This window comes from Astatotilapia calliptera, chromosome 18 (assembly GCF_964374335.1).
Source record: "Astatotilapia calliptera chromosome 18, fAstCal68.1, whole genome shotgun sequence".
In the NCBI taxonomy this organism is placed as follows: domain Eukaryota; kingdom Metazoa; phylum Chordata; class Actinopteri; order Cichliformes; family Cichlidae; genus Astatotilapia; species Astatotilapia calliptera.
Window position 1 is genome coordinate 16,755,674 of NC_137439.1, and position 27,538 is coordinate 16,783,211.

General features: G+C 39.1%; 1 protein-coding gene across 1 annotated transcript in view; it reads right to left on the reverse strand.

Moving 5' to 3' along the window:
* Nucleotides 1-23,761, reverse strand: part of asic1c (acid-sensing (proton-gated) ion channel 1c) — a 110,939-nt gene extending 87,178 nt beyond the window's left edge. The window contains exon 1 of the mRNA XM_026150189.2: nt 23,068-23,761. Coding sequence (XP_026005974.1) covers nt 23,068-23,622 — 555 coding nt within the window. The 5' untranslated portion in view covers nt 23,623-23,761. The remainder of the gene's footprint in view (nt 1-23,067) is intronic.
* Between the last annotated feature and the right edge of the window lie 3,777 nt (nt 23,762-27,538).

The following is a 27,538-nucleotide window of genomic DNA, read 5'->3' on the forward strand; positions in this document are numbered from 1 at the left end:
AAGATAGCAACAGGCTTTGCTCAGATTCCCAAGTTTGCCCAGAACAGTAACGCCTTCAATAACAATACCCACATCAGTAGGTTCGTCTGACCTGTCTTGATTCTGCAGCAGGTAAATCTTCATCACCTCCTCAGCCAAAGCCTCTTCAACGAAGACAGCATCAGCACCGTCCTTTAAAAAGAGAAAGAACTGTTTTCAGCTCACATATTTCCAAACATTGAAACAAAAAGTTTCATTTGTATGACATCACCGGTACTCATAATATGTGGACACTGCTCCAAAATCTTTGAGCAAATGCTATTCTTTTGTATGCTTTGAAGTGTTTGCTTTTTTTCTTTAGAACAGTATCTTAAAACTTTTCTATGATCTCACAAGCTAAAATAAACTACTAATATTCCTAAAACAGATTTATTGCGCCAACCTCAAAGGTTTTGATTAAGGCACTTGGATCCTCTCCCAGATGGTCAATGAGACATTTGATGATGACTTCTCGTTTTTTCTCGATGGAATTTCCACTCTGTAAAACAGGAAGTCTCAACTGAGGCAAAATTTGCACATTTAAAACATGACTTACCATTTCTAGCTTAAACATAACTATTTTTTTTCTGTTGTTGACCTGTTTTCACACCCACCATCAAGGTAAGAACACCTGTGGAGCTAAAATATTGAACAGAAACCTAAGAAAAGCCGTTTTTAGTGGAAGGGCCTCTTCAATGCTGTGTTGGAACGTTTTTGTGGTTAGAAAATGCAATCTTCCTTACCTGAAGCAGAAGGTTTAACTGTGCTCTGTGGCGTTGTCCAGCAGCACCTTTCTTTGCTTGAAACAAGGACAGGAGTTTGGATGAATACAAGTCCAACGATGACATGAACTTTGGTTCAAGGTTCAGGGTCGTGATCCTATGAAACTCTGCACTGACCTGGATGGGAGAGGACAAAAAACCAAGGACAAAAAATCTGAAGGCCAAAATTCTGATTCAATCAAAAAAAAAAAAAAAAAAAATCTTTAAGTGGAACTACCATTTTTTGCAACCTGGACCTTATTTTCTAACATGCAAAAGATTAATTTACTCATCCAGACATAAATCCATATAAGTGGAGTTGTTCAGTATGCAGACTAAAGCCTTAACATAAAGTATTATCTTCCACTAAGCTTCTAAATTTTATGTTATGAATTGCTTGCACTATTTCCCTGTGAGATTGTATAATCTTTGAGGGAAGAGGCGGAGCCAGGTTGCCCTCTGAACCATCGTCTGCCAGGCAGTGATGCGAGAGGAACACACCTCCACTGAAGTGGCGCAAATATTCAGAATCGCGTCAGCGGCTTTACAGAGAAAGCCTTTCAGCTCCTCTGGCAGCTCTGCTTCCTCCACCTTCCTGGAGATGACAAACGCTAGCAAGGCAGTGTTGTTAGTCACTGCAGCTGACTGAACAGTGCATTGATGTGCGCGATCAGTGAACCTTGCTATCAGCTGGTCAAGTTTGGCGGGATGGGCCGGTTGCTGTCCAACGACCTTGGTCATTTTGGTGCCGAAAACTGAAGCGAGGCTCGGCTCTAGAGGGGGAACAGGCGGAAAACTCCGGTCTGTGAAGCCCTCTGTGAAGCCCTAGGTAGAGACCGCGCTCTAATCTTCGCTGGCTCTGCTGCTGCCTCAGAGAGGTAGGTCATCACCGCCGGGAACTGGGGCCAGATGGGATCTGGGCAACGAGAGTGAGCAGAGCCATACCTTCCCGCCAGATCATCCAATGGGGGGGTGGAGCAGGCTGAGGGACGGAAAGTCCCTTCTCACCAGCTGCCTCCTGGATGATGCCAGGCAGATCCAGGAGCAGCGCACCAACAACTGGGAGCGGCGTCCTCGCCGACATGTGAAGGCCAGGGGTGGATGAGCATCCCTTGAAAAAGGCTGACCTCCACTGCTTTTCCTCTGGCGGGAGGAGCTAACAGGAGCGGCAATAGGATTAAGGTGTGAGGGCGAGGTCTGCATGGTGAGGACCGAGGCAGCCCACGCAGACGGCATGTCGGTCATACGACATGATGTAGCCGGTCTGGCAGGATGGACACAGACGGATGGTCTCGCTGGACATCTTCTGGCTGGCTGAAGAAAAACGGCAGAGTCGATTTCCTGGTCTCACCATAACTTATACTAGACCAGGGTGAGGCCCACACAGCAGGTGGGCGTGGAATAAAATACTTCAGTGCTGCGCGCACAAGGGGAATACCCACTTAAAGGGCTGCGCCTATACTCATAGAATCTGGGGTTACAATACGTAACCAACGTTTCATAAAAATATTAAATTACTCTTCACTCTTTACTCTTCAGTAAAATCTAGTCTGTCGTTATGTGCTCCAGAGTTAGATAAGTGAGACAAAGGCACTTTGCAATCAGCCCAGTCATTCTTCAGTCAGGTTACATTAGCTTAGCCTAAAACAAGTTAAGTGAACGGAAATTATTTATCGTTCCATAGGCTTGGGAATGGTTTCAATAAGAACCATTCTGGTTTTGATTCAGATTCCTCATTCTGATTCAAATTCCTAGCGATTCTAGAGTCTTATGACAAATTAAAGCAACCTGGCTGCTGCAAGATCATCAAAATCACTAGGATGGTAGCAACATGTTTTTTCTCACTTCTCTTATGATGGGGGATCTAACAGACCAAATTTTATTTACAAGTGGATATCCCTTTAAATGTACACTTACTTGGGAGACGTCAAACAACGCCGGCCATCTGTCCTTGATGTCGCTGACACTCAGCTGTTGGCTGATAATATCATGTCTTCTATGTGCAAAGGTTTTGCACATTAAATCCTTGATGGCTGTGCTGTTTTTCTTCTTACACTCATCAATCAGTTGTTGTCGCTCCAGCTCTTGCTGTTCTTTACCATCTTGTCCTGGATAGTGTGGCAGAAACAGCACTTCTCCTTTCCGCGCCTTCTTTATGTTCTTCGCTGGAGCCTTGTCATCAGGGTGCTTGTTCTTCAGTGAGTTGCAAGTAACCTCTGGAACTCCAAGACTTCGTAACTTTGACCTGTAATTTCCCATCTTGTATTTAAGACTATACATCCATCCCATCCAGCCATTACGACTGCCTGGCTCTGTCAGACACGGGTGCTTTTTGACCAGAGCCTCTGCCACTTCTCCAATCTGAAGGCCAGTAGGGTAGGCTGTGTAGCTGTACATATAATCAGCTAATTTTTCCATTATATCTGACTTGACTGAAGTATTGTTCAGCACAGTGCCATTTTGAACAAAGACTTCATTGGCATTTTTCAGTACAGTCTCTGTTGCCACAGAGAAAAGTGGAATGACAATTTCATCTGGCCATGTAGTCTTTAGAGGACTTTGAAGAGGGGAGAGTATGACAGTGTTGTCTGAAGACAGAGATGATCCATCTGTTTGGTTCTCTGTGGTTTTATAGGTTGAAGAGCTTGAACTTTCATTCAGTGAACTTACATCTGAGGGATTTTCACACTGAGGAATCAATGTAAGCACTACTGATGGAATGACCACAGCTTTGACTGTACCCCTATCTTTGATTTGGTTGGGAGAATGAAGTGTAAAGAAATCTCCAAATGAGTCATCATAATAGTGCAATATGAAATCCTCAACTAGCCCAAATGTCTCTCTCACTGTCTCATGCAACTCCTCAACAGTCCTGGGTATTCCTGAAGAGAGCACAAGCTTCTCACTCTGTTGTCCAAAAATTACTTTCAAGGCAACGGAGTCCATCTGCAGAATAAAAACCACAAGAAAAAAGAAAAAGAAAGGGGGTATCTCAGTCTTTCCCCTTACACTAACAAACAATGTGACGTTTTATTGACACCATTTGCTTGCCTTCAACACGATATGGTGTTAAGGGGTAAGTGTCACCAAGTACTCTGGGATGTATTAAGGTCATTTTCCCAGAAGGATCCAGAATAAATGCCCTAAAATGTTCATCATACCAGCTGTTGAGCAACTTCACAATGAAAAGAAATTCATTGCTTAAGACAACAATCTGTAAAATCTCCACAAAGTCAGGTAAGCCACAAGTAGATCCATGAGGCAAAACCATTCCTGAGGCATATTTAGTTCCATGATGAGTCAGAGAGTTGGTCAAATTCACATAGGCTTGTGTTGGATAAAGTTCCTTGAGACACTGCTGTATTTCTACATCAAGCAGTTCCAATGGAAGAGATGATACTTTAGTGACACACACTGATGGCTTCAATGCATTACCATCTGAATAGTATGCCATCATCATCTGGTGCTTTGAGGCAAGTGACAATAGTACATTTCTGAAGCTGTTTGTGTGTTTAACAACCTTCTTAAAGAAACTATGTTTACCCTCAAAGCGCATAGTCCAGAGGCATACTAATGGACCAAATCCTCTGATCAAGTCAGGATAATGCTCCAAAAAATGGTGTTTTGGAGTTAGTTTTTGCTCTGGGAAAACCTCCAATAGCCTGTTGCGATGTTCAGATATAAGTGTGTCCAAGTAGCAAATACTTTCCTCTCTGTGACTAGGGGACACAACAAGTTCAGTTATATCTTTTAGAGTCATAAGAACTTGCCATGCTTCATCAATAATAAAAGGTAATAGTCTCAATAACGTCCAATTTTCATGTGCGTTGCCACCAATGCTTTTGCGAGTGGAAAAATTTAGGGGGATGATTTGGGGGCGATCTGTTTTATCGGTCCATTTGTAAGGAAATTCTGTTATGAAGTTATTGAGTTCAGTTAAGGAAAAGTAACGTTTACGGATAAACACATGAAGGCATAATGCTAATTCTAGTGGAATTATGCCTTCAAAAAGGTCGTGCAAAAGATCTGGAGGATACCCTGTGACAAAATGGAAATATTTTAATTTCCCCGTTAATGGACAACCTTTCTTCACACCACAAAAATGAACCGAGGAGGAATTTTCCTTTATGGTTTGGACATGTAGATCATAGTTCTCTTTTGTTCTTGGTGGAAAAGCTCCTGAACGAACTTCTTTTTGCTGAAAGTCTGAATGGTCTCCAAGGCAAAATCTACAGATGTAATGTCCAGAAAAGCTTTCCACGAGTCCACTAAGAGAATGAGCGCCAAGATTGTCAGCACAAACACAAAAAACAGTGCCCCTGATATATCTACCAAGCTGTGAACAAAAAATCCCGTCTCTCTCTAATGTTATGAGATCCTTTAAAAGTGGCTCGAGAACAGTTTCATAGCCAAAAGTTTTAACATCACTTGCCTTACACAGGAGAGCCAATTGAATTGATGTTAGCTGTGATCTCAGTTCAGTTGGTATATCAGCAAGTACCCAGTACACAGCTGTGACTTTGTGTTTTTTTCTTGAAGTCCCAAGTGGATTACAAATTTCAAAGTCATCCACATAGAGAACAAGGGAAATACTTAAGTCCTCAATAGCACAAAGTTGGTTTTGCTTGAAATATTGTCCATCGTGGAAAGAGGATAACTGTGAAGTGTTCAAATGTCTAGTTAATATACTGTTAACATCTTCTTTACTCAGTAACAGCTGCAAGGACTGAAGAATAGGCACATACTGAAAAGTGGAATTCTTTTCTGGATCCAAACAGTATTCTACTGGTTCAATAACACAGAAGTTTTCCTTGAAATATTTCTGTCTCTTATATCTTGAAGCAAAGGGACCATCAGGACTAAGGGCTGCACATAAAGGACTACAGTGACATATTTTTTCAGCCAATTCACTGACAAAAGACTGATCAATATTACAGTTATTCTTAATAAGAATATCACTTATTGACTTTGGAATATACTGAAGTGATAATGTGCAGATATAACTGAGCTGTTCTACCAAGTCATCCACACATTTACCAGAAACATTATAGATGCTTTCCAGTTTTAACAAGAGCACACCAATATTTTTCAAAATTTCATTTGTTGTTTCCCTTTCACAACCAAGTTCAGTGGTGACATCCAAGTCCTCGTGATCTTCTAATTCCAGTGCTGGTAAGACGATTTCATTAGATGTACTGACAGTTTGCTTTGAAATCAAGTTAGTTTTAAAGTGCTTCCATGAACAAAATCTGTGCTTTCGACTTCTGTGAGTCGCATAAGTCCCACAAATGTTTGTCTTAAACTCACAACCATCAAAAACACACTCTATGGTTTCATGGCTTTTCAAATGGGAATTTATATGTTGAAAATAGTCTTTTGTGTTTGGGTAAAAAGAGTCACAGATTTTACATCTAATAGTTGGAAGGACCTCACACTCTTCCGTTTCATGCGAACTGTGAGACCTAGACAAGTGTGAGCGTAAGGCACCCCATGTCTTAAAAGAGCAAGGACAATTCAAATGAAGACAGGGTATGGAATAGCCATGACCAAATGTACCATGTTTCACTCGATAATGTTTGAGTAGTGACACTTTTGATGACTCCTCATGTTTGCAGAGTTTACACTGCCATCTCATCACCTGTGACCTAAAAAATTGTGAGAAAATATGTCTCACAGTATGAAGATGACAGAATGGTGTATAACCATACTTACGCAGTTTTTGTATGATTAACTGATTGAATAACCAATACTCACTACCAATTCAGGTGGAGGATACAACTTACAAATAAGTCAACATGGAACAAAGTACAATACTTAACCACATTGAAATAATCTGAATCACATCACCATGCTGTATAAATAAAAAGATAGTATGGTGACACTAGATGACAGACCATGAACTCATCAATATATTTACCGAACTGAAAAATTCTCAAAATTTAGATTTGGCATTTGTATGACTAAAATAACCCACCACAAAACCAGTATAAATATTTAGGTGGTATCACCATCCACTACTCAGCTTGTATAAAACAATATCATATCATTCCAAAATTTAACACATCAAGTCCTCTGAGTAAAATTACCTGCTTTACTTTGTAGTTGATGCAGATTTTTTTCTCCTGGTGGTGAAGATGGTGCTGAAAAAATACAAATCAAAACTTTATCATTACAAAACATGTCACTGAGTAATCTGCCATAACATCAATCTCTTATAAGAAATTTTAGCTTGGATTGAAATAAACATTTATTTATGTAAATTGGGAGTAACTATACTGGAAATGATGGTACTTTTGGCTTGACCCAAAAGACCAAAGCTTTTTTTTTTCCATTATTTTCTGGGATCTGAAAGGAAGTAGGGCCCCGAGTCTAAATTTACTTAAGGCCCCATAGTACTTTGGACCGGCCCTGGATGAGGTAATCTGACCCGGGCGGTCCTCTCAGCGTTCTCTCAAAAACTGGCCCTGTTCAGGACAAAGCTGAAAGCAGCGTCTTATATGCTCTGAAAGACCCCACATAGAACAAGGAAGCTAAGCAGCATGGTTGCTGCTATGAACTGTTCCGCGGGCAGGTCTTCTTAGTTACCAAAGCCATTGATGACGTCTGTTCATCTCCTCCTGAACAACCTGACAGAGTGAGTCAGGCCGCGTGACTACCGCAGCTCCCGCACCGCGACTCAACAGGGCCATTTTCTAGAAATGTCTGAGCACACCTGCTTTCACGTGGTTCCTAAAATGCCCCCGATTAAACGGTCAGGTCGCTGGTACCGGGACATTCCGGTCAAATTACCCGGAACGCAGATAGCGACTCAGAACGTAAAAGGATAAAAGGGCGCGGTTTCCCGCCGCCTTGACTGGAAGACTGGTTGAAAACTTAAATTAACATGCACAAACACGCTGCGAAAAGTGAGCCACCATGACAAACGCTTTCTTCAGAACATGTTATAAAAGAACGGTGTGGATAAAGACAGCTAATGTAAGAATTGGTCACTTACCTGAAAACGTTACCAAGTCTGCAGTGGATGTGTGTCTGTCTCGTTCAACGTGCAGAAAATCTCCCATGAGGCCATGCTCCTCGCGCGCGGTACATGCCAAAGGTCATTAGTCTTACTCAAAGTTTTAAGTTAGTATTGGGGGACAAAATTATATTGATTTTGAACCATTAATAATTAAAGTTAAAGACAATGATAAATATGAATACCAGTCTCTCAGTTATTATGAGTACTTTCTATGAGATATATTGAGTAGATTTAAATAATGCACCCTGTGTTTCAAATACAGAATTTTTTCTTTTAAATAAACTTGAACAAAAGAACTCAGTTCAACTCAAAAACTGGTGTTGAAAATTTAAGCATTCTTTTCAGTATTTTCAACTCAAGATAACACGTTTGTGATTTTCAAAGATTTAATCAAGGTCATCTAACTTAGAATTATAATGATATTTACTAAGCCCCTGAATAATTTTTTAGGGTGTACACACAATTGGCATTTCAGTGTCTGAACTGCAACAGTCCAGCATCTTAACGAAACTAAACAAGGAAACACACAAGCTGGAAACTTCCCATTCCAAAAACAGGTTTCTGGTGACACTCGCATCCCCAGTGAAACCATTATTTTATATCCTCGAGATCCAGAGTCATAATGAGTCTCAGGGGAGTACATTGTCATAACAAGCATCTCTCCAAAATACAAACAAGGACAGGAGAGGCCAACATACTGAAACTTGTTGCAGTTGTCACACTGTGGCTTTATCACATTAGAAGGAAACTTTATCTAGCAATATACTCTGGCTGTGAGTTTTTCCCAAATCAACTTTGAGCAACTGAAAATTAACACATATCTCATTCACATAACTACAAACACAACCCACATAGCAACTGCAGTTTTACAGAAAGCAAGGTAATGCAAATAATGAAAAGCAGCACTGATTCTTACCAAGCAGCAAGCTTGATCTTTAGAACTGCATCCAAACATAAAGAGCAGAGAGAGTAAAGTGGCATGAATTCATAAAACTAAAGGGCTAATTTATCAGCTAAGCCAGATGAGTGATGCCAGGATAAATATCTCTACATTAATTCAAATTTTGTGTCCCAAACCCTGTCACTGGTTCTTTTTCTTTCTTTTCTTTTTAAGTCTTGATGTCGTTTAGTACAGATAGAAATTGGATTGCTTTTTAACTGTTACTCCTCCTGCCCATTTGAAAGACGTGGGTACGCTGCCAACGATCTGGCCAGGACTAACTTCCCTGTCATTAGACTACATCTTTCTATTAGTTTTAGATATCTTAACACACGTTAGCAGGTACCCTTTCCACTGGTATGTTAACAAATTGCCCTCAACTTGAGTAGTGCTATCATTTCATTAACCTGTCCCTCCTCTTTACTCCATGCTAGGCTGTAATCCTCCTATCACAGAAGGGGAGGTGGAGAGGAGATGAATTACAGATCTAGCTCTAACTGGTGTCATCCAGTTTCAAAAGACCAAGGTGGCCACAGCCAAAATGGTCAACTTGAGGCTTTAAACGGGACTTCAGTGACAAATGGTTTGTGTTCCAGTGGGTACAATTATCTTTTATACAAAAAAGATCAAAACAGAGATTTCTTTTTTATATAAAGAACTTCAACCCATTACACACATGCATCGGGAGCAATTTGCAATTCAGTATCTTACCCTAAGTCGCTATCCTAAAACAAGGATAGAAGAGCCACAGAGCAAACCTCTGAATTTCAGACTGGTGGATGACCTTCCATGTCTTCAGTATGGAAGGTGAGTAGTTTGAGCCCCAGCTCCAGTTCACATGTAAAACTAAGCATCCTGCAATGAATCTTTGACTCATGTAAAATATACTATAGCCATCAATTTTCTTAACTACTTATCCAATTCAAGGGCACAGGGGCCTGGAGCTACCTTCTTATGAGGCATGAGGTGGAGTAGACCCTAAACAGCTTACCAGTCTATTGCAGAGAGACAGACGATTGTTCACGCTCATCTTCACACCTATGGCCAATTCAGTGTTACCAGATAGCCTAAGAAGCATGTCTTTGGACTGTAGGAGGAAGCCCAAGTACTCAGAGCGAACCCATGCAGTCTTAGCTGGAGAGCAAGCTCAAACCAGGTACCTTCTCTCTGTGAGATGAACGTGCCACCTGTAAAATATTATTTAATGTTATATGACTCAAACTCGCACACTGAGTCTGTTGTGCCTCCATAGTGTCAGGAAGTCTGTCTGGTGTAAAAGCAAAACAAAAAAAAACAACAACTGCCATGTGGAGCTACCCACTGTGGCTACCACCTAAACAAAGGAGTTGAAAGTACCATTTTCTTTACATATTGATTCATTTGAGTGAAATCTACACTTACTTTAAGGCTCCCTTATGTAATAAATTGATCAGCACTCAATTCTGATGTAATTTTACTGCCTGCAGGGTCACATGTTGATCACCCATGGGACGTTCCACTCAGGGGTACAACTACAGAGCAAATACAGCAGGCAAAGGCAACATGATATTTGGTTCAACTCTGCATCACGCCCCATGTTAACCATCAGAAGAGTTCCAGCTGCACCTTAAAAGCTGGTTAGATAAGTCGGGTAATTGTGCAGAATGTTGAGTAATGCAATTCCTGATACCAGCATAGGAACATGCCTCACAGATGACTGCCATGGCAACAGACTGCCCCAAGGTAACATAGGGCTCGAATGAATTTCACTTCACCCTGAAAAGGAAAAAAACACATTTATCATCAACCAAAATATCGAGCTCTGGTCTAATGGATCCAGACTGAAGGTTTAATAAAAGTAGGTTATCAACACTGATTAGACACAGATAGAATGAATTGGTATTCAACTGCTAATGGTGTTTTAGTCATTACAGATAGAACCTAGAACACATACTAAATTTAGTTTTGTTTTTCATCCATTACTGGCAGGCATGTGGAATAAAAATCCAGACAATTGGTCACAAAAAGCATCTGTTCATCAGCAGCCTCGTGTAATGTAATTAACAACTATTCAATAACAACAACTTTAAATTCAAGATATTCATTAGCTTGTTATACTGCAGCAGATACAATGGTATATATGATGGCCTGGAAACTGTTTAAATTGTTTCTGATAGAATAGCCTTTATTGTCACTGTACAGAGTACAACGAAATTGGAGTGCCACTCCCTTGGTGCAAGTTTCAATAATAAATATAAATGTAAAATATAAAAAGTACAAAAAAAACAATCGTAAGTACTCAAACAATAGTATGTACAATATATACAGGATAGCAGCATTAATATAATGACAGTGACGGTATGGAATAGGTTCAATTGTTTTTGTGCTTATTTAAGATAAGACCTTGGCTGGACCCAGTAAAGGGAGACAAAGATAATTATGATTAAACAAGCTTTCAAAAGGCACACACTGTGCTCCCTTGTCAATGCAACAACTTTCCCTTTGGCCACATCTTTTGAAATCTTGGAGTTAACCACCACAGAGAGACATTTGGAAAAAAAAATGTGCAGGGAAGGACTGCTGAATCGCAAGAGACTATATTTAAAACACTGCTGAAAGCTGGAATAATAATTCACACTTAAATATGCTTAAACTTCTATTCTAGAGCTCGTTAGAGCCAAAATTATTAGGTAATTTATCTGTTATGTGAAAAAATGTGGAAACCAATCAATTCATCACTTCATACATTTTTAAAGAAAAATTTGCAAAAAAAAAATATTCTGACATGGATTTTGAAATGTTAAGTGAATAAAAAGCAATTTCACTTTATGTCTTAATCTAAGATACACATTTTTCTTATATTTCATAAATCTATCTATCTATCTATCTATCTATCTATCGATCGATACAGCATGCAAATTAAATGTTCAGACGTTCAGCTCAGATAGTTTCCCACATGGGAAAGGCGTAATAAATGCTGGACTCGTCTGTTACTCCCAAAGCAGAGGTGTGACCTTCTGTCTAGCCATTGACCGTGTGAGCTATCACTTCATCTAACAGCTTCGTTTCCATAACTGCACCATGTACTGTGAGTGCAGACTCTAGCAGCATATAGAAATAAACCCACTGCAAAGCCTATTTGTGACAGTGTCTTCATTTCTGGCTAAAACACTTGCAGAGTGGATTTTTTTTATCTTTGCTAAAGTGTTTGAGAACCACTGATCTACTACAGCATGCATTACTCAACATATTGCCACTGCAGCAGCAGTGATACTACACAATATGTACCACATGAGCTGTAGAAATAAGAATAAATCGCATAATGCATTGCCACCCATGGAAAGCCCTCATGTGAAGTGAAGAGATACTCTGGATTTGGTATTATCCACACAAATATAATAGTATTGGCCTTGGTTGTTACAGGACAAATAAAAGGGACAAGTCATGACAGAGCACATTATATACCGAAGGCAAAATAAGTGGATTTAATGAGAGAAAAAAGAAGAAGAAAAAATCGACAACAAAAAACAAAACAAAACACAAGAGCCAGTGTAGAGCTTAGAGGCACATAGCAACCTAAGATTAATTTCATTAAACAGCAATTCAAAACTCCAAGCTATCTCATATCAAAGTAAAGCAGAGAAGAAACTCCAACTTTTTTATTACTAGGACAAAATATTCTCTTTTTGTGGGGGGGGAAGTGAAGATGTTCTGTTATTTGTATGCATTTATTATACTCTGTCATAAACCAGGCTTGTACAAAACAGACAAGACATGTTGACATCTTGGCCCTTATAAACAGTAATCCAGTTTAGGAAAAGATAAACAAACCACAACAGCCCATGAATGTAAATGAGCAAGGAAATGCAGCCCTGTGGTGCAGCACAGGTCACAATCACAGTAATGACAGCTGTAATGACTTCTAGCACAATTCTGGTTCACTGATGGACTGTAATGTAATGTAATGTAAGGGACTAAAGGAGTAGCCTATTTTCAACCTCTGGGCCAAATGTGGTGGAAATTAATAAAGATTCTGAACTTGTAGGAGGCAAAAATCAATTTACGCAGAGACATACTCATTTGTCCTTTCTCATTGTGTTGCTGCATGTTAATGGAAAATAAAGCACTCACGCAAAAAGAAGGTGCAAAATGCTCATTGTGTTTATGCAATGCCAAAAGTATAGAAGTTCTCATTTTTAAAAAGAAACATCCTCCTCTGTGTATCTGTTGTTCAGTACAGCCAAGTTATATTGTAAACTAAACTAGATTACCCTTTGCTTTTTGTATAAATGATTGTACTCTCTGCAGTAATAACACACAGTCCTACAAATAATTTAATTAAGTGATAATACTTTACCTAGGGTCACATGGATCAAAAGTTCATGACAATAACAGCCTCAAGCAAACTGAATGAGTCGTGTTCTTTTCCATTTGCAGATATAATGGCGCAACACATAGCTTCAAGGTGTAAGCTGTTGTTCTGGTGGTGTCATCTTTCTCAGGGGGAGTGATACTCGAACAAATACCCATTTTCACGTTTCAGAGCACAGATATAAATTTTCTGTTGAGAAATCTCTTTAATGTAAATGTTAATTCACGACGCTGGTCAATTTTATAGAAAGAAGTAGGGCCTGGGATGCCACTTCAAGACTTTTATAAAATAGAAGTTTCATGTTCTACTGCATAACAAACCTAAATACAAAAAGTAGCAGATATCAAACAAACGCTATTTATTTAGCACATTTAAAAATGACAATGTGGCAAAATGCTGTGCACACCATTCATAAATATGTGCTGAAATATAAGGATAAAAGAATGAAATTTGTAAAAGAAACAAATATAAGATACTAAAAAACTAATCAAACTGAATGAATGTATCACTGGAGGGGAAATGTTCGATTGAAAGCTGAAGGCTATTCCAAAACTGCCACTGTCATGTCCCTTATCCACTAGCCTCAACTGTGGTTAAATGAAAGCAAATGATTAGCGCATCTAAGAAGCCTGGATTATTTCCTAACAAAGTACATTGGTGTCGTGTACAGGTTTGAAAATAAATATAAGAATCAGGGCCAGTTCAGGGCCACTCATATCGCTGTAATACAGTCTGTTTTTCTGTTAGGAGTGTTGCTGCAGCATTTTAGACCAGCTCTGATTAGACCAGACAACTGGGACTGGCCAATACTCTGATACAGTTGCAAAGCCTTAACGAGCTGCGACCATAAAAATTTTCATATCGCTGACAGAGATTACTTCATCTTAGCAACACGCCTCAGTAACAGAACACAGAGGTCATTTGTTTGTGAGATTACAGTGTCGATCAACAATGACAGCAAGTTTAAAAAGAAAAAAAGAAAATGTACCGCTACGCAGCCACCCCAGGTTGGATTCAAGAGTAACAATTTTGGGGGAAAACAAAAACACCAAGTCAATTTATTTTCGTCTTGCTGTCATTCTGCTTTCTTGCATTTTTTGTGATTCTGATGGCAGAAGACAGAGCCTAAAGGTATATATTTATAAAGGCAATTTAATGGGGCCTAAACTAAAGCCATGAGGTACTCCATAAGTGACTGGGACAGTAAACACAAAGGAAAGGGCATGTGATGGCCAGAGACAACTCTTCCTGATCGGATGCTGCAAAATTATCCAGAAGACGAGATTTATGAAGCTGTCAGCCATTTAAATTGCTTTGGAGTGTGTATACCTGTCTCCTAATATTTGTTCTAACAAGCCATGGCATTATTTAGCCTTGGCTATGACAAAGAAAAGCTTTTATGCTTGCATTGCTTTTATTATTTTATTTGCTTCTTTATTAAAGAAGCAAATATCTTTCAGTTCACTTCTGAGAAGTTCTCATTGTTAAAGTCTCCAAGAAGAATGCCAGCCTTTATCGTATCAACATCAGCATTTTATATATGATAACTGCAACTTACCAGAAGTTCTCGGCTTGGTATTTCAGCTTCTGTTTATCTCAATTTATCTAAACTAGTGCTGAAGTACTGCCTCTAGATGAAGTGAACATTTCTATCAACAAAACTAGAAATACTCCTATTCCTTTTGTGTGTTTCAACATTATACTGAGGACTGAATAGAACAAATCACTTTCAGATGATCCAAGTCTAATTTAGCATCATCTTAGTCTAAATAACCAAAACTGTTTCATTATAATCATCTGGTAAAAATGCAGCAATCATGACTGTAAACACAACAGTTTCTATCAGAGATCACCTTTCGTGTAATCTAAAGTCACTAAGAAGAAACTTTTGATTAATAAGAGCATTACACAGAATATTACAGCACACGTGCCATTTGGTTGCAGAAGCTGTAGGCTGTCATAACTAACGTTATCTGCTGATGCCAAATGCGAGCTTTGACACGAGGCAATCTCGGCAGACATTAAGCTCAGCGAATGGACCGACTGGAATGCAGACGAGAATAGCCATCGTCGGTGGGAGAAGTGACAAAAACTGCATCCAGGCTAGACAGTTTCAGCCTTCCTGAGACAACACTGCCAAACGTTTGTCATATTGAAAAATGTCACTGCTGATGTTTCAAAAGAAAATAATGTGTTTATCTCATATGAATAAAGCCTATTTATATTGGGACAGTATAATGTTTAAAAAAAAACTAACAAAAACTGGTAATTATGAGAAAACCAAAGCCAGGGTCAAAGACGTCCCAGGATGGATTCGCCTGCAGTCAGAGCTGTGCCGGTGTCTTTGTAGCTGGACGTGCTATCTGCTTCATTTCTGTCAGAATCAGAATCAGAAAGGGGTTTATTGCCAAATGTTGAGCAGGTTTACAACATTAGAAAATTGCTGCGGTGCTTCAGTGCAAACATAGTGTCATAAATAGCACTTAAATAGTGTCATAAATAGCACTTAAATAGACATGAAAAAATAAAAGTAGGGATAAGAATTAAAAGTGCTACGTAGAAAGATATGTGCATGAGCTATACATGAGATATATACATGAGAATAAGAATTAAGAGTGCTACGTAGAAAGATATATACATGAGTGCAGGTGGTGATCATTGTGCATTTGCACAATTAGCCTGATGTCAGCGTTTCATCTAGTTCTATAGTATTCCATAAAGCTTACAGGTTAGGGGAGACAGAAGATAACTGTACTTGTGCTTGTACACTGAGCTTATCCTCAGGACAGTGCTTCTGTACAGAATAGCACACTGCACTGCTTTAAAGGACAAAATTAGGGAATCATTGTCTCCAATGAGCAGTTAACTCCCTATATTAAATGTGCAATTGTGCTACTACTGGCTACATCTTTTCTCTCCAAGATACACACTGATGATAAATATGTCTATTTTTAGGGCGGTAGACAGTAAGCCCCTCTGCCTGGAGGCAGGTAAAGCCTTTGTAACACCTCTGCCTGTTGTGAATTTCAGGAGATGCTTCAAACTGCTGAACATTAATGAACTCTAAAGTAAATGCCTCACATGTAATGATATTTCTTTTTCTTATGGCCTGTCAATTTTTTTCTTTTCTTTTTTTTCAAGGTATCATGGATTTATTCTTAGATCTGGGTTGTTACTTTTATATAATTGAGGGGGGAAAAGGCCTATACTTCTTCCTGTAGCTGCTTCCTTCCTTAAATACTGTTGTTCATCAAACACGATGTAGAAGCCAATGTTAAAGTGACGTTAAATTGCACACTAGTTGAAACTTTACTTCTTTGACCACTAGTCCCAGCAACTCATCTTTACTTTCATGAAGCCGAGCATGTGCACAGACTTTTGACTTGACTTTATCCCCACATAAGCTTCCAATTAGGCTTGCTGTAGAAAATATGCCCATGTGCCATTCTGCGTATTTCTTGGTGACTGTGGCGTATTTGAAAAAGTACACGTGGCTGATATTTGACCCTAAAAATAATAACTCTTAGCACATTTCCTTGTGTGTATCCACATGAGGAACCGGCACATCACAGTGACATGAGGATCGCTTTAACGTGGAAATGTGTTAAATCCCACAAACTTCTGTCTAAAAAGGGGAAGAATATATTCTATTTTGTCAGCTCTGAGAATCACAGTGGCACTCACAGATTTTTCTTTGAAAAAATGCACGGCACCTTAGCCATATTTGAACATCAATTTATCTTACTTTTCAGACATGCCCATGTTCTGATTTTTCCCATCTCCATCTTCTCCTGAGTTTATACAGAGTGTGTCTGCTACACTCTGATAAGTTTTCATAACTCAACACCTCTTATAAAACTCATGAAACATTACTCAGTGGAGCGTCTTGTTTTCTTCTTTCCTGACACTGCCGCTTCGCCGTCACATATCAGCTGCTGTTGCTGAGCAGCAAGTGGCACAGCGTGGAGACACACATTTAGTTTTTTTCCCCCTTCTAAAACCAATTGGCTTAATGATGCAGATTTAAAGACTGCTCGTTCTGTCCAGCTGAAGAGTGAGGATAGCTTTGTTCCACACAGTCAGCCCACATACCCACTTAACAAAAAGACTACAGGAGGTCTACTCGGTGGCTGCTGGAGCAGCTTGATATTTTACTGCTAAAATTTGTACTTTACGGGAAGCAGTTTTGTGAAGCGTTGTTGCTTGCTCTCTGTGTGTGTACGTAAGGCTTCCTGTGGTAGTGTCAGCTGCCATGTTTCTGACTGCAGACAAGCCCCTGTGTTTATGTGCATGTACATACGGTAAGAAGATAAGCAAATAAAATTCTGAGCATGCACACTGATTTAAGCCTGTCTGGTGCTGGATTTTAGCAATCAATACAAATATTTTGGAGCCCAAAAGTCACATCGACAGCAGGCACAGCAGGAAAAGCAGTGATGTAATGTTCAGTTACAAAGCTATACTAATGAAAAATCTTATAATGGATTCAAGGACTGTGTGTAATAATTAAGCAGAATGCATAGTAATGAATCACATAATTATCACCCTTCACCGTTATGTTTGTGTACTCATACTGCTGTCATCAGCACCGTTTCTAGCTACACTGGCAGTTGTTTTTAATGAAAAAGCTCCAATAAATAGATTGTAAGAGCATTTAACAATAGACAGAAACAAATATAAATGATAGAATCATACACAGATTTAAAAGCTGGGACATTTTTCTTAAATACAGTAAGGTCCAAAATGTGTTGGACAAAGACACATATTTTTGTGGTTTTGCCTCTGTGCACCACAGTGGATTTTAAATGGAAAAAAATCATCATCTAACTGAAGTGCAGATTTTCAGCTTTAACTCAAGGGGGTCTCAAAAATTATTGCAGTAGCTATTTAGGAATTATAGCCATTTTTATACATGGCACCCCCTTTTCAAAGGCTCCAAATTAATTGGGCAATTGACTGACAAGGAGTTTCATGTCCAGATGAGGCAGATTCCCCTGTTATTTCATGACAAGTGAAGCAGACATAAGATCAGATTCAAAGTGCTGAATTAGTTGTTTTTTTTTTTAACTTTTTTACTCTTATTTTAAATATGAAATCTAAAGTGGTGTCAGTGCAAGTGAGCGGGGCCATCATTAGGCTGAAAAACTACAATAAAGATAGCAAAATCAACAATCTAGTTCTTTTTTTAATGAGTGCGATGGCAAACTCAGCAACACCAAAGAGCTCAGGAAGTCCACAGAAGACAAAAATGGATGATAACAGAATTACCTTAAAAAAACGACTTCACAACATCTAATGATGCCAGTCTTGTGAAGGTAGTGTATCACTACCAAAGTCTACAATCAAGAAATGCCTTCATGGAAATAAAGACTGTTTACAACAAGGTAAAACCTCTGGCTACACTCAAGAACAGGAAGGCCAGATTAAGGCTGGCTCTTTAAAGAAACCTGTATGGGCCAATGAAACCAAAATGTTCTTGTACCAGAGCGATGGGAGGTGAAAAGCATACCGAATTATCTGTAAAACATGGTATTGGACATGCGTGGACATGTATGACTGGCAGTGGAACTGTGTCACTAGTGTTTATTGATAAGAGAGCTGGCTGTATAAATTGTGAAGTGTGCAGGGCTACACTCAGATGAAGTTCAGCCAAATGCTGAATGCAAAGAGCTTCACAGAGCAAATGGATAATGACCCAAAGCAAAATCAAAACCAATCCAAGAGTTTCTCATTCTTCAGTACAAGATTAACTAGTCACTTAATCTAAACCCAATAAAGCACACATTTCGTGTTAAATACAAATAAATACAGTCCTGGTTACATACATAAATATGTTAGGATGTTCAATTAATTTTTAGCCTCTGAAAATGGGAGACCATGTATAAAAAAAATGACTGTAATTCTTGAACAGCTAATGGATTGTTTTGTTTTTTTTTTGTCTTCTTGGTTAAACCTCTTGAAATAAAGCTGAAAGTCTGCACTTCAATCATAACTTGATTGTTTAATTTAAAATCCACTTTGGTAGTGAACAGAGGTGTAAAATAAATTCAATTTTGGACCTAATTGTAACAGGAACATTTGTTAGACAAGAAGACACAGCTAGTCAATGTTAGATAATCATGTATGAAAGTCAGAAAGAACATTTATTAGGAGAAAACATGTCAGTGTTATGTTTTCAGTTTGCTTCCTTTTCATGATATATATAAAAAAATGAAATATTGATATTTTTTAGGTTGTTAAACAGTTGGGACAAAGACACACATTGCCGCGTTTTTATAGCTAATCATTAGTTATTAGTAACAGAATCTGCATCACCATCTGCTGAACTGTGATATTTTACTCCGCCAACTCAGCTGTCGCAGAGTACTGTAAACAAAAGAACCTGCTCAACAAACAGGGAAATAATGACTGTTTTTAAATGACTTCAAGTTGGTTTTATGACACTTGAACCCATCAGCCAATATAAACACAAAAGCTGACATACAGCGCACATATATTCCAACAATGCAACAGCCTCAAAATACTGTCTGTCTCCAGCATCAGGCTGTTCATAGGCAGAAAATTAGACTCTCTCTTCCAAATTTTTAGACCCACAAGTCATATAGTGTCAGCCTGGCCGTGTTTTATACCCTTGGCACCCACTGTCATCGGGATTATAAGATGAAAGACAACTCACATCTTAAAGACTGAGCTTCAGCAGAATGTGATGATGAATACAGATTTCACACACTCTGTAAGAAATTGACAGAAATGTAGCCCATGGGGACTTGTCATAACCTGTCAGGACTTAAGAATGGAGCACTACATCCACACCATCAGATTATGATAATCAACTTCTTGCTCACTAGCTGCAGTGTATCATCGACCAAGGTTCCATTTACATAGTGTTAGTCATAGGTCTTACAGAGTCACAGCAACTCAATAAATGCATTTCGAAAAAGGTCACTTTCTTGAACACACCTTTTTAAACTCAATTAGAAATATAACTCTGCTATACAAATAAATATAGACATAAATAAGTCCCAGTTTGTTAAATTAAACTTTAAAAGGGAATTTCTCTTTAGATATGATTGCATATTAAATCACTTTAGGAGGTGGGATTTATAATGAGAATGTTTTTACTTCACTTTACAATGAATTTAAGCACGAGACTCAAGGTTGCAGATACTCAAAGTGCACAATACTCCCAAAGAAACTGAAACTTCCCTGAATTTCAAACTAAAAAAGCTTGTCAGTGTTGCAGCAGCTATTTTAAATTTTAAATGCAGGAAACAATGAAATAAGAAGAATCCAAATTCTTTGCAAAACTGTTAATATATGCCTCGTAAAATCATTACAAGGGATTAAAGTTTTTAATAGTATTCAAAATACAAATTACCATTCTCCTCTTGCCCATCAATCCATTACAATGCAAAACATCTTGAATGCTTTGTTTCCCAACTGCATCATCACCGGGACTTAATGGGATTCTTCCTTCATTTATTCAAGGTCAAAGCTCATCACTCCCACTGTCCTTTGCATTGTAAATCTGCTTCTCAACATGTCTGTGGGGGGAATTTGAATATAAGCTACAGCCACCACAATACTGATTTTTAAAAAGAAAAAAACAAATAAATTCAATGATGATATATTATGATATCAAGCCAGCCTAATCAAACCTGCTTTATGAGTTTGATGATTAATTTGGGTCTTTTCGCAGCATCCAGTGCACTGAAGCAGGTTATGAACTTAGTCACTCTATTAGTGAGCAGGAAGCAGTTTCTGCACTTACTTGTGAGAGATGATTCTAAGATACAGCAACAAACACTCTGCTAGATGGGTATGGCATACTGTCACCCATCCAAGTCCTGACAGACCACTCAGAGCACAGCCGAGGGCTGTTGCACTGCTTTGACCGGTCCATCCAAACAACATACAAAAGTGATTAATGGATACAAATAAGACTGCTTAAATATGGCACACCTATCCTCAGCCAAGTGGAAGTTTACTGTTGGATCAGCCGTACTTACCTGGCAACGAAAAACCAACGTGCAGCATAACCAAAGTTATTAAATTTTTCTAACAGCTCATTTGATGCCGCAAGCATTTTCAATCAACCCGTACAACAGCAATTAGCTTCCCATGAACGATTTGCTTCTCAAGACACTCTTGAGTGCTGCTCAGAAACAAACATGTAAATGGAGACATTCCCAGTTCGCAATATTTGCGACATAAATTGAAAAGAAGAAAGCCTGAAAGGCAATATTACATTTGGGTTTTATCTCCTCCTTCAGCAGAGAAGAAGTATGATTGACTCTGAAGATAGTGCCATCACTCACTTAAAAACTGGACATCTTGAAGGGAGGGGGTTATTTCAGGGTTGATTAAAGATACAACATAGATAAGCAATCATATTTTTCCGAGTGGATAGATTCAACTGAAAGATTAGCAAGTTCAGTGTAAGTTAAGTATTACTCTATCAAACCTGCACTGCAAGAGATGGAATAAAGGACACGGGCACTCTGAGAATAGTAAAATACCTTAAAATAAGGAAATGGGAGTGAAACAGAGACAGCTAATATTGCAGCTTATCCCTAGGCTGCACCTATTTGTTTATTTATTCACTGGCCCATGTACAGAAGTCTACTTTATATCAAATAATGGCTACACCAGACCAAGCCAAGGTTTCCCTGCTTTTTGGGTCTGTTTTTCACTCAGACAAAATGAGCTAATAACAATTAAACAGGCTGATTAAGCTTGAAATTGCATCAACGCACTAGACAACAGCAAACAGGGAGATCACAGGTTGCCTTATATGGAAAATGCTTAGAGCATAATATTAATCACAATAATTAACTGGGATTCCAGTAAACCACAATGAAAAACAGTAAGAACACATTGCCTGTGCAGGAGTCACTCTTTAAGAACATGCAGACACATTTCACAGTGTAACGCAGCTGCAGTCCTTGGGTGTGTTCAGATCTTTGAGGAGACATCATTGCATCAGCTGATGCCAGACAAAACTGCCTACTTGTTCCACTCTTACAATTTATTTCCAGTCAACTCGATTCACCTGACAGATTTAAACATCTGGACAAGGCAATTATTTCATATTACCTGGATCCAGGTCTCTGCTTTAAATAATTAAGTCTGTCACTCTAAATGGCTGAACCAAGCATATGTACTGTAAATGACTTTCCAATTGTTCCCTTTCCTACCAACTATACACAATGTTTTAAATGAATGAGGGTCTCCTATTACCACACAAGCAGAAGGGCACTTTACAGTTTAGTGAATTTCATTCATACCGAATAGTAAATGAAGAGTTTGTGTGTGACTGCCAAATGGAGTGTGGAATGAATCAAAGCACAGAGTATGGATGCTTGGTGATAGCTCGGCATCAGAACACCTCTCCTGAACAACTTCTCAAATTAAACAAAAATAAATCTGTTACATTGCATTGTTTTAAGTGACAATTGAGAAATTACTTGTTGAAAACAGATCACTCAGAGCAACAACAGAGAACATTTGAATACAAAACAGCTGCAAAATAATAATCAGTTAGGAGGCTTAATTTCAACACTGTGACTAAAGTGTCTGATTTGCACAAACAAAGGTTTACGTGCACTTAAACTGTGTATCTGACCTCAATGAACCCCATAATGGAAAATATAGGTTCCTTCAAGATGAACACACACACACTACATATGTTTTCTGTATTCTTGGAAATCAAACTGTCTTCTGAGATCACTGAGCAAGTAATAGCAGTATCTCACCTCAGGACCTTATCCTTATTAAAGATATAATTCATAACATTATAGAGCAGTAAAAACACAAACTAAAGCAAGACATCTGTTCCAAGTAAACTGCAAAGTCACATTGAAACTGGGTCTAAACTTATCCAGATTCAAAATAAAGCGGCAGACTATCAAAACGAGCAGGAAACGAGATAGGATTACAGCAGCTTAAAGGACAAGCACAAGAACCCCTGGCTACTTACTGTGGTGAAGTTCCCCGGGTGGCAGTCCTCTCCTCGAAAGGTGCACTGCAGCAGCATGTCACTGATGTCATGACCAGTTCGGTTATAGAAATCAGTCATGTTGAACAGTTTTGGCTTAAAGTTCAGGAAGTTTGCCTTATCCTTTAAGGCGGCCAGAACTTCAGGCTCAGCCAGGTGCGGGTTGGCTATTTGGTAGTTATTATTAAGGAGGGCCAGGAGCTCTCCCACATGATAGAGGTCATTCTTGGTGATTTTGGAGAAGCGGAACTCATTGAGGTTGCAGAAGGTAACTGCTGGGAAGGTGAGGTTTGTTGCCGCCACCTCATCCAGCTTAGTGACGTGAGGATACTCCAGATAATATGACACCCGATCCATGCAGACCAGCATCAATAAGCCCAGTGAACCCAAGAAAGAAAGCGTCCAAAGAAATTGGCGGAATGTCATGTGCCCATAAGCGAATATGTGACTCATGCCATGTAGGGTGGACATGTTAGCAAAAGCTTGCAGGTTGGAGGGCCTGACGCTCTCTATGCTTTCCTCTGAGCTTCCCTTCATGGCTGTAGAGTGATGCTCAGCACTGTCACCCCAAGAACTTCAGGTTAGAGACTTTGCTTAGCAACAAGAATAGCAGAAACCAACCAGCAGTGTTGGTTTGCCACACTGCTTCTTTATTCCCTCAAGAAGTGGTAACGGTCTCAATAAATAGCCACCTTTAAAAGGGTTGCCAGTCTCTGTAACAGTTTTCTTTTCATGACAGTTCGCATTCCACTGAGCTGTTCTTGTAGTCCCAGGTCTCCCCTGTTCTTTCAGGCTTCTGTTTTATTATCTCCAAAGCTGTCTCTCACACTCCCTGCTCAGCTGTCCTTTGTAACGGCACCAAACACAATGACAGAAACAGCCACTTCTACCCAAACGCAATGCCTCCTGATTCCTGAGTCGTGTGAAAAGGAAGAATACGAGGGACAAGAAAAGAAAGAACAGAGAATATAGCAGGCGTAAGGATAGAGGCGAGAGATGAGGGGGGGGGCACTGCAATGAAAAGGGCTAGCGTTTGGAGAGAGGTGCTAAGCCTGAGCAGTCAATGGGACCCTTCCTCCTCCAATCGGAGAGAATGCCTCTACATCGCTATGATAATGGGATGCAATGGTTTTGTGAATGAAGGTAATAAAGAGAGAAATGGCTCACTGGTCCCTCGCTGCCACCTTGCTTTTTTGCGCTTCTCCTTTCTTCCAGAAATGAAAATGAGGGGGTCAGAGACCTCCCACCAGCCCACCAGTGTGCTTGACAACCGGCGTTCACAGATTCCACGGGTTCCACTTCCTTATTTGCACAGATCTTCAGTTAATAGGGATGACCACCTCTTGACGCTTTACGATCACCCCCCACCAGCATAACCGCTAAAGCCGCTCCAAGACCCCAAGCTTTAGTCCTGTTAACATACAGATTTATATTCTGCCGTGTGGAGCCTTTCACTCTCTTTCTCGCATCCTCTCTCTCCCTCTCTCTCTCCCACCACTCCCCCATTTCTTGCTCTCTCTCTCTCGCTCTCTCTCCTCCTCTTTAGTAGTCAGGATCCATTCCACTGCTGAATGGCTGCTTTGTTTGTGTCTCTGTGCTCACAGGGGGAGTCTCTCAATCTGGACATCACCATCACTGTGTTATTATTTCTTAATCTGCTCCTACCTACTGTCCAGTCACTGTGTCATCAACCATTTTCTCAAACAATGCCACAGGTTGTTTACTGCATCGATGCACATATTAAGAGTTCAATGGTGTTCCAGAAGTTTCCACATGTTAACCTTTTTATAACGATGTCAACAAGTAAAGTGTGAAAAAATGGCTTCCAAGCCACCTAATATAATTATAACTGAGTATTAATCCAGTCATCGATGAGATTTCCATTTTGTCTTTTATATATAAAAAATAAAACAAAAATTTTAAAAAGTTATTTTAAAAATGAACAAAAAGACATTCATATATATATATATATATATATATATATATATATATACACACACATACATACATATATAGCACATATATACATTTTCTTTTTGCTTCAAGCAATACAAAAATCCCAAAGCATTTCAGAGTCTTTCTGCAGCAGTCCTGGAACATTTATTTGTTGTGTGTATAATTACAGTTTAGGCTTGACCAGTAATGAAATTGGTGATTTTTCTTGTGGGGTCAAAAGTTCACCTCACCATTCTGACAAGCCCTTCAATTTCTCCTGGAACCAAACAAGACGATCACTCATTGGCTACTCAGGGATCACTTATTATCTTAACAATAGGTGGACTGCCAGGGATGAGACCACAGCCCTTTAGGCATCAATATCCTGTCCTGGCAACCGTGGAGCCCATAGGAACCTATAGCCAGAGTACTACAGAGGTATACATTTCACATAAACCCACAAAAAAAGACATTTGTCAAAGCTGAGATGGAATTTTAAAAATGCTCGCAGAAGGAAATGGAACATGATGCCTGAAGTGACAGGCTGTTGCACTTTTAAAATCTACCCATCACAACACAGGCTTTGAACATGTCTACCAAAACAAAATCTACAATATAACAATTTCCAAACTACAAGACAGTTGCATTTTTTTCCCCACCACAATATAAGAGCAAGATTAAGCCACTTTAATAACTCATAACATCATGACACGTCTGTATTTGTCTCATTTTATCCCTTGTCAAAATGTCATTAGCTTGATTAAGATGTTTGGATAAAGAAGCGGTTTGTGCTTGTCTCAATATTTGAAAATGAATACGATTCAGCTGCGCCCCTTTGCATTCACAGTGAGAACTGATAATGATTAATGTGCTAAAAAACACATTGATGGATGGTGCTTTAGCATTAGAGACCTTCACTGAGTTTAAATATGGCTTCACTCACAGAGCAGGGTTAGGCAACTCAATGACTGCGAGGTGAGAGTCACTAACAAACTAAAAAATCCTTCACCGAGGCGTCAAATTACTGCCTGAAACAGAAATCAAGTAGGAATTTGGCTAAATGCTTCTGGTACTTTATACATATTTGTGTAAAGTGACAGGAAAGCATTAAATCATAATGGATGCAGGGAGCATTAGATGTGGCAGTCCCTGCACTAAAAACAGCCAATTCTGCTGTTTGCTGATAAGACAATATGTAGAAAAACACATGTTCAGCAACAACACCCAACCTCCTCTGCAAGGGCTGGGCTTTTGTTAATGTGATGAAATGTTACTTTTTTAAAATAATGGCTAGAAAAAATGCAATACATTAGAACTGTGATTCTTATTTTCTGTGATTGTGAGTTAATTCCCAAACACCAAAAAAACAACAAAAACAAAGAAAAAAAAAACCCTTGTTCAAATAAACAAGGTGGAAAAGCAATATTTTAAAATGAATTTGGGACTGTTTCACATTTAATGACTTCATAATTAACTGTGCAAATAGTTACATTTCGTAAACATTTCACAACAATGACAGATTAGTGGAGAAGGGCACTGAACTTGAGCACTACCTAATGAAACAATCTGTCGAACACAAACTGATGCACTTAAAAAAAAAAAACTCCCACAAACTGTGACAAGCAAAAAAAACCCAAAACAAAAACTGTCTATATATTGTGTTTTGCTTCAAAAGCCCTGCATCTGCACGCCTTTTGGATAATGATGGCTTTCCCTAAGTACCTATGCAGAAGAAGAGAAGCTGTTGTCCACTAGCAGAGAAAGAACATTGACAGAACAACATCCGCTTTTTTCCCCTGATTCTTCATGTACCCAAACCCAGGACAAGTTTCAGCTGTCAGAGAGACGGCTTCATGTTTGACTCTAGAATACTTTGGTATACAGAGGAGTCAGTGACTGCAAGGTGCCCAGGTCCTGTGGCTGCAAATCAAATCATCACAAAATCATCACCCCTCCATCATTGTGCTCGACAGCTGGTAGGAGGTTTTTGTGCTGATATGCTGCGTTTGGTTTTCGCCAAATGTGGCACTGTGCATACATCTCAAACATCTTCATTTTGGTCTTGTCTCCCCAAAGGACATTGTTCCAGAAGTCTTATCATTTGTTCAGATGCAACTTTGCAAACTTAAGCCCTGCTGTCATGATCTTAGAGAGAAAGGGCTTTCTCCTAGCCATCCTTTCACAGAAGCAATACGTTTTTTTCTAAATGTACTGTCATGTAGAGCATAGGGTCCTATGCTCTACATGACATGAAGTATCCTTTTGAATCGAGATGTGACTCTGAATGAAATCACGGCACTAACAAATCAAATCATGTCATTAGATTGTTGAAGATCTGCACCACTGCTACCTTCACTCACTTGTATTAGAAAAACAGAAAACATTAAAGTGAAACTTTTGTGACACCAACAGCAACAATACTGACATATTTTCACTATAACCAAACAATCATTTAAAACCTCAATAGATTTAAATCCTCTTGATTAGAATTTAAAGTAGATGAATCACCCTTAATGGA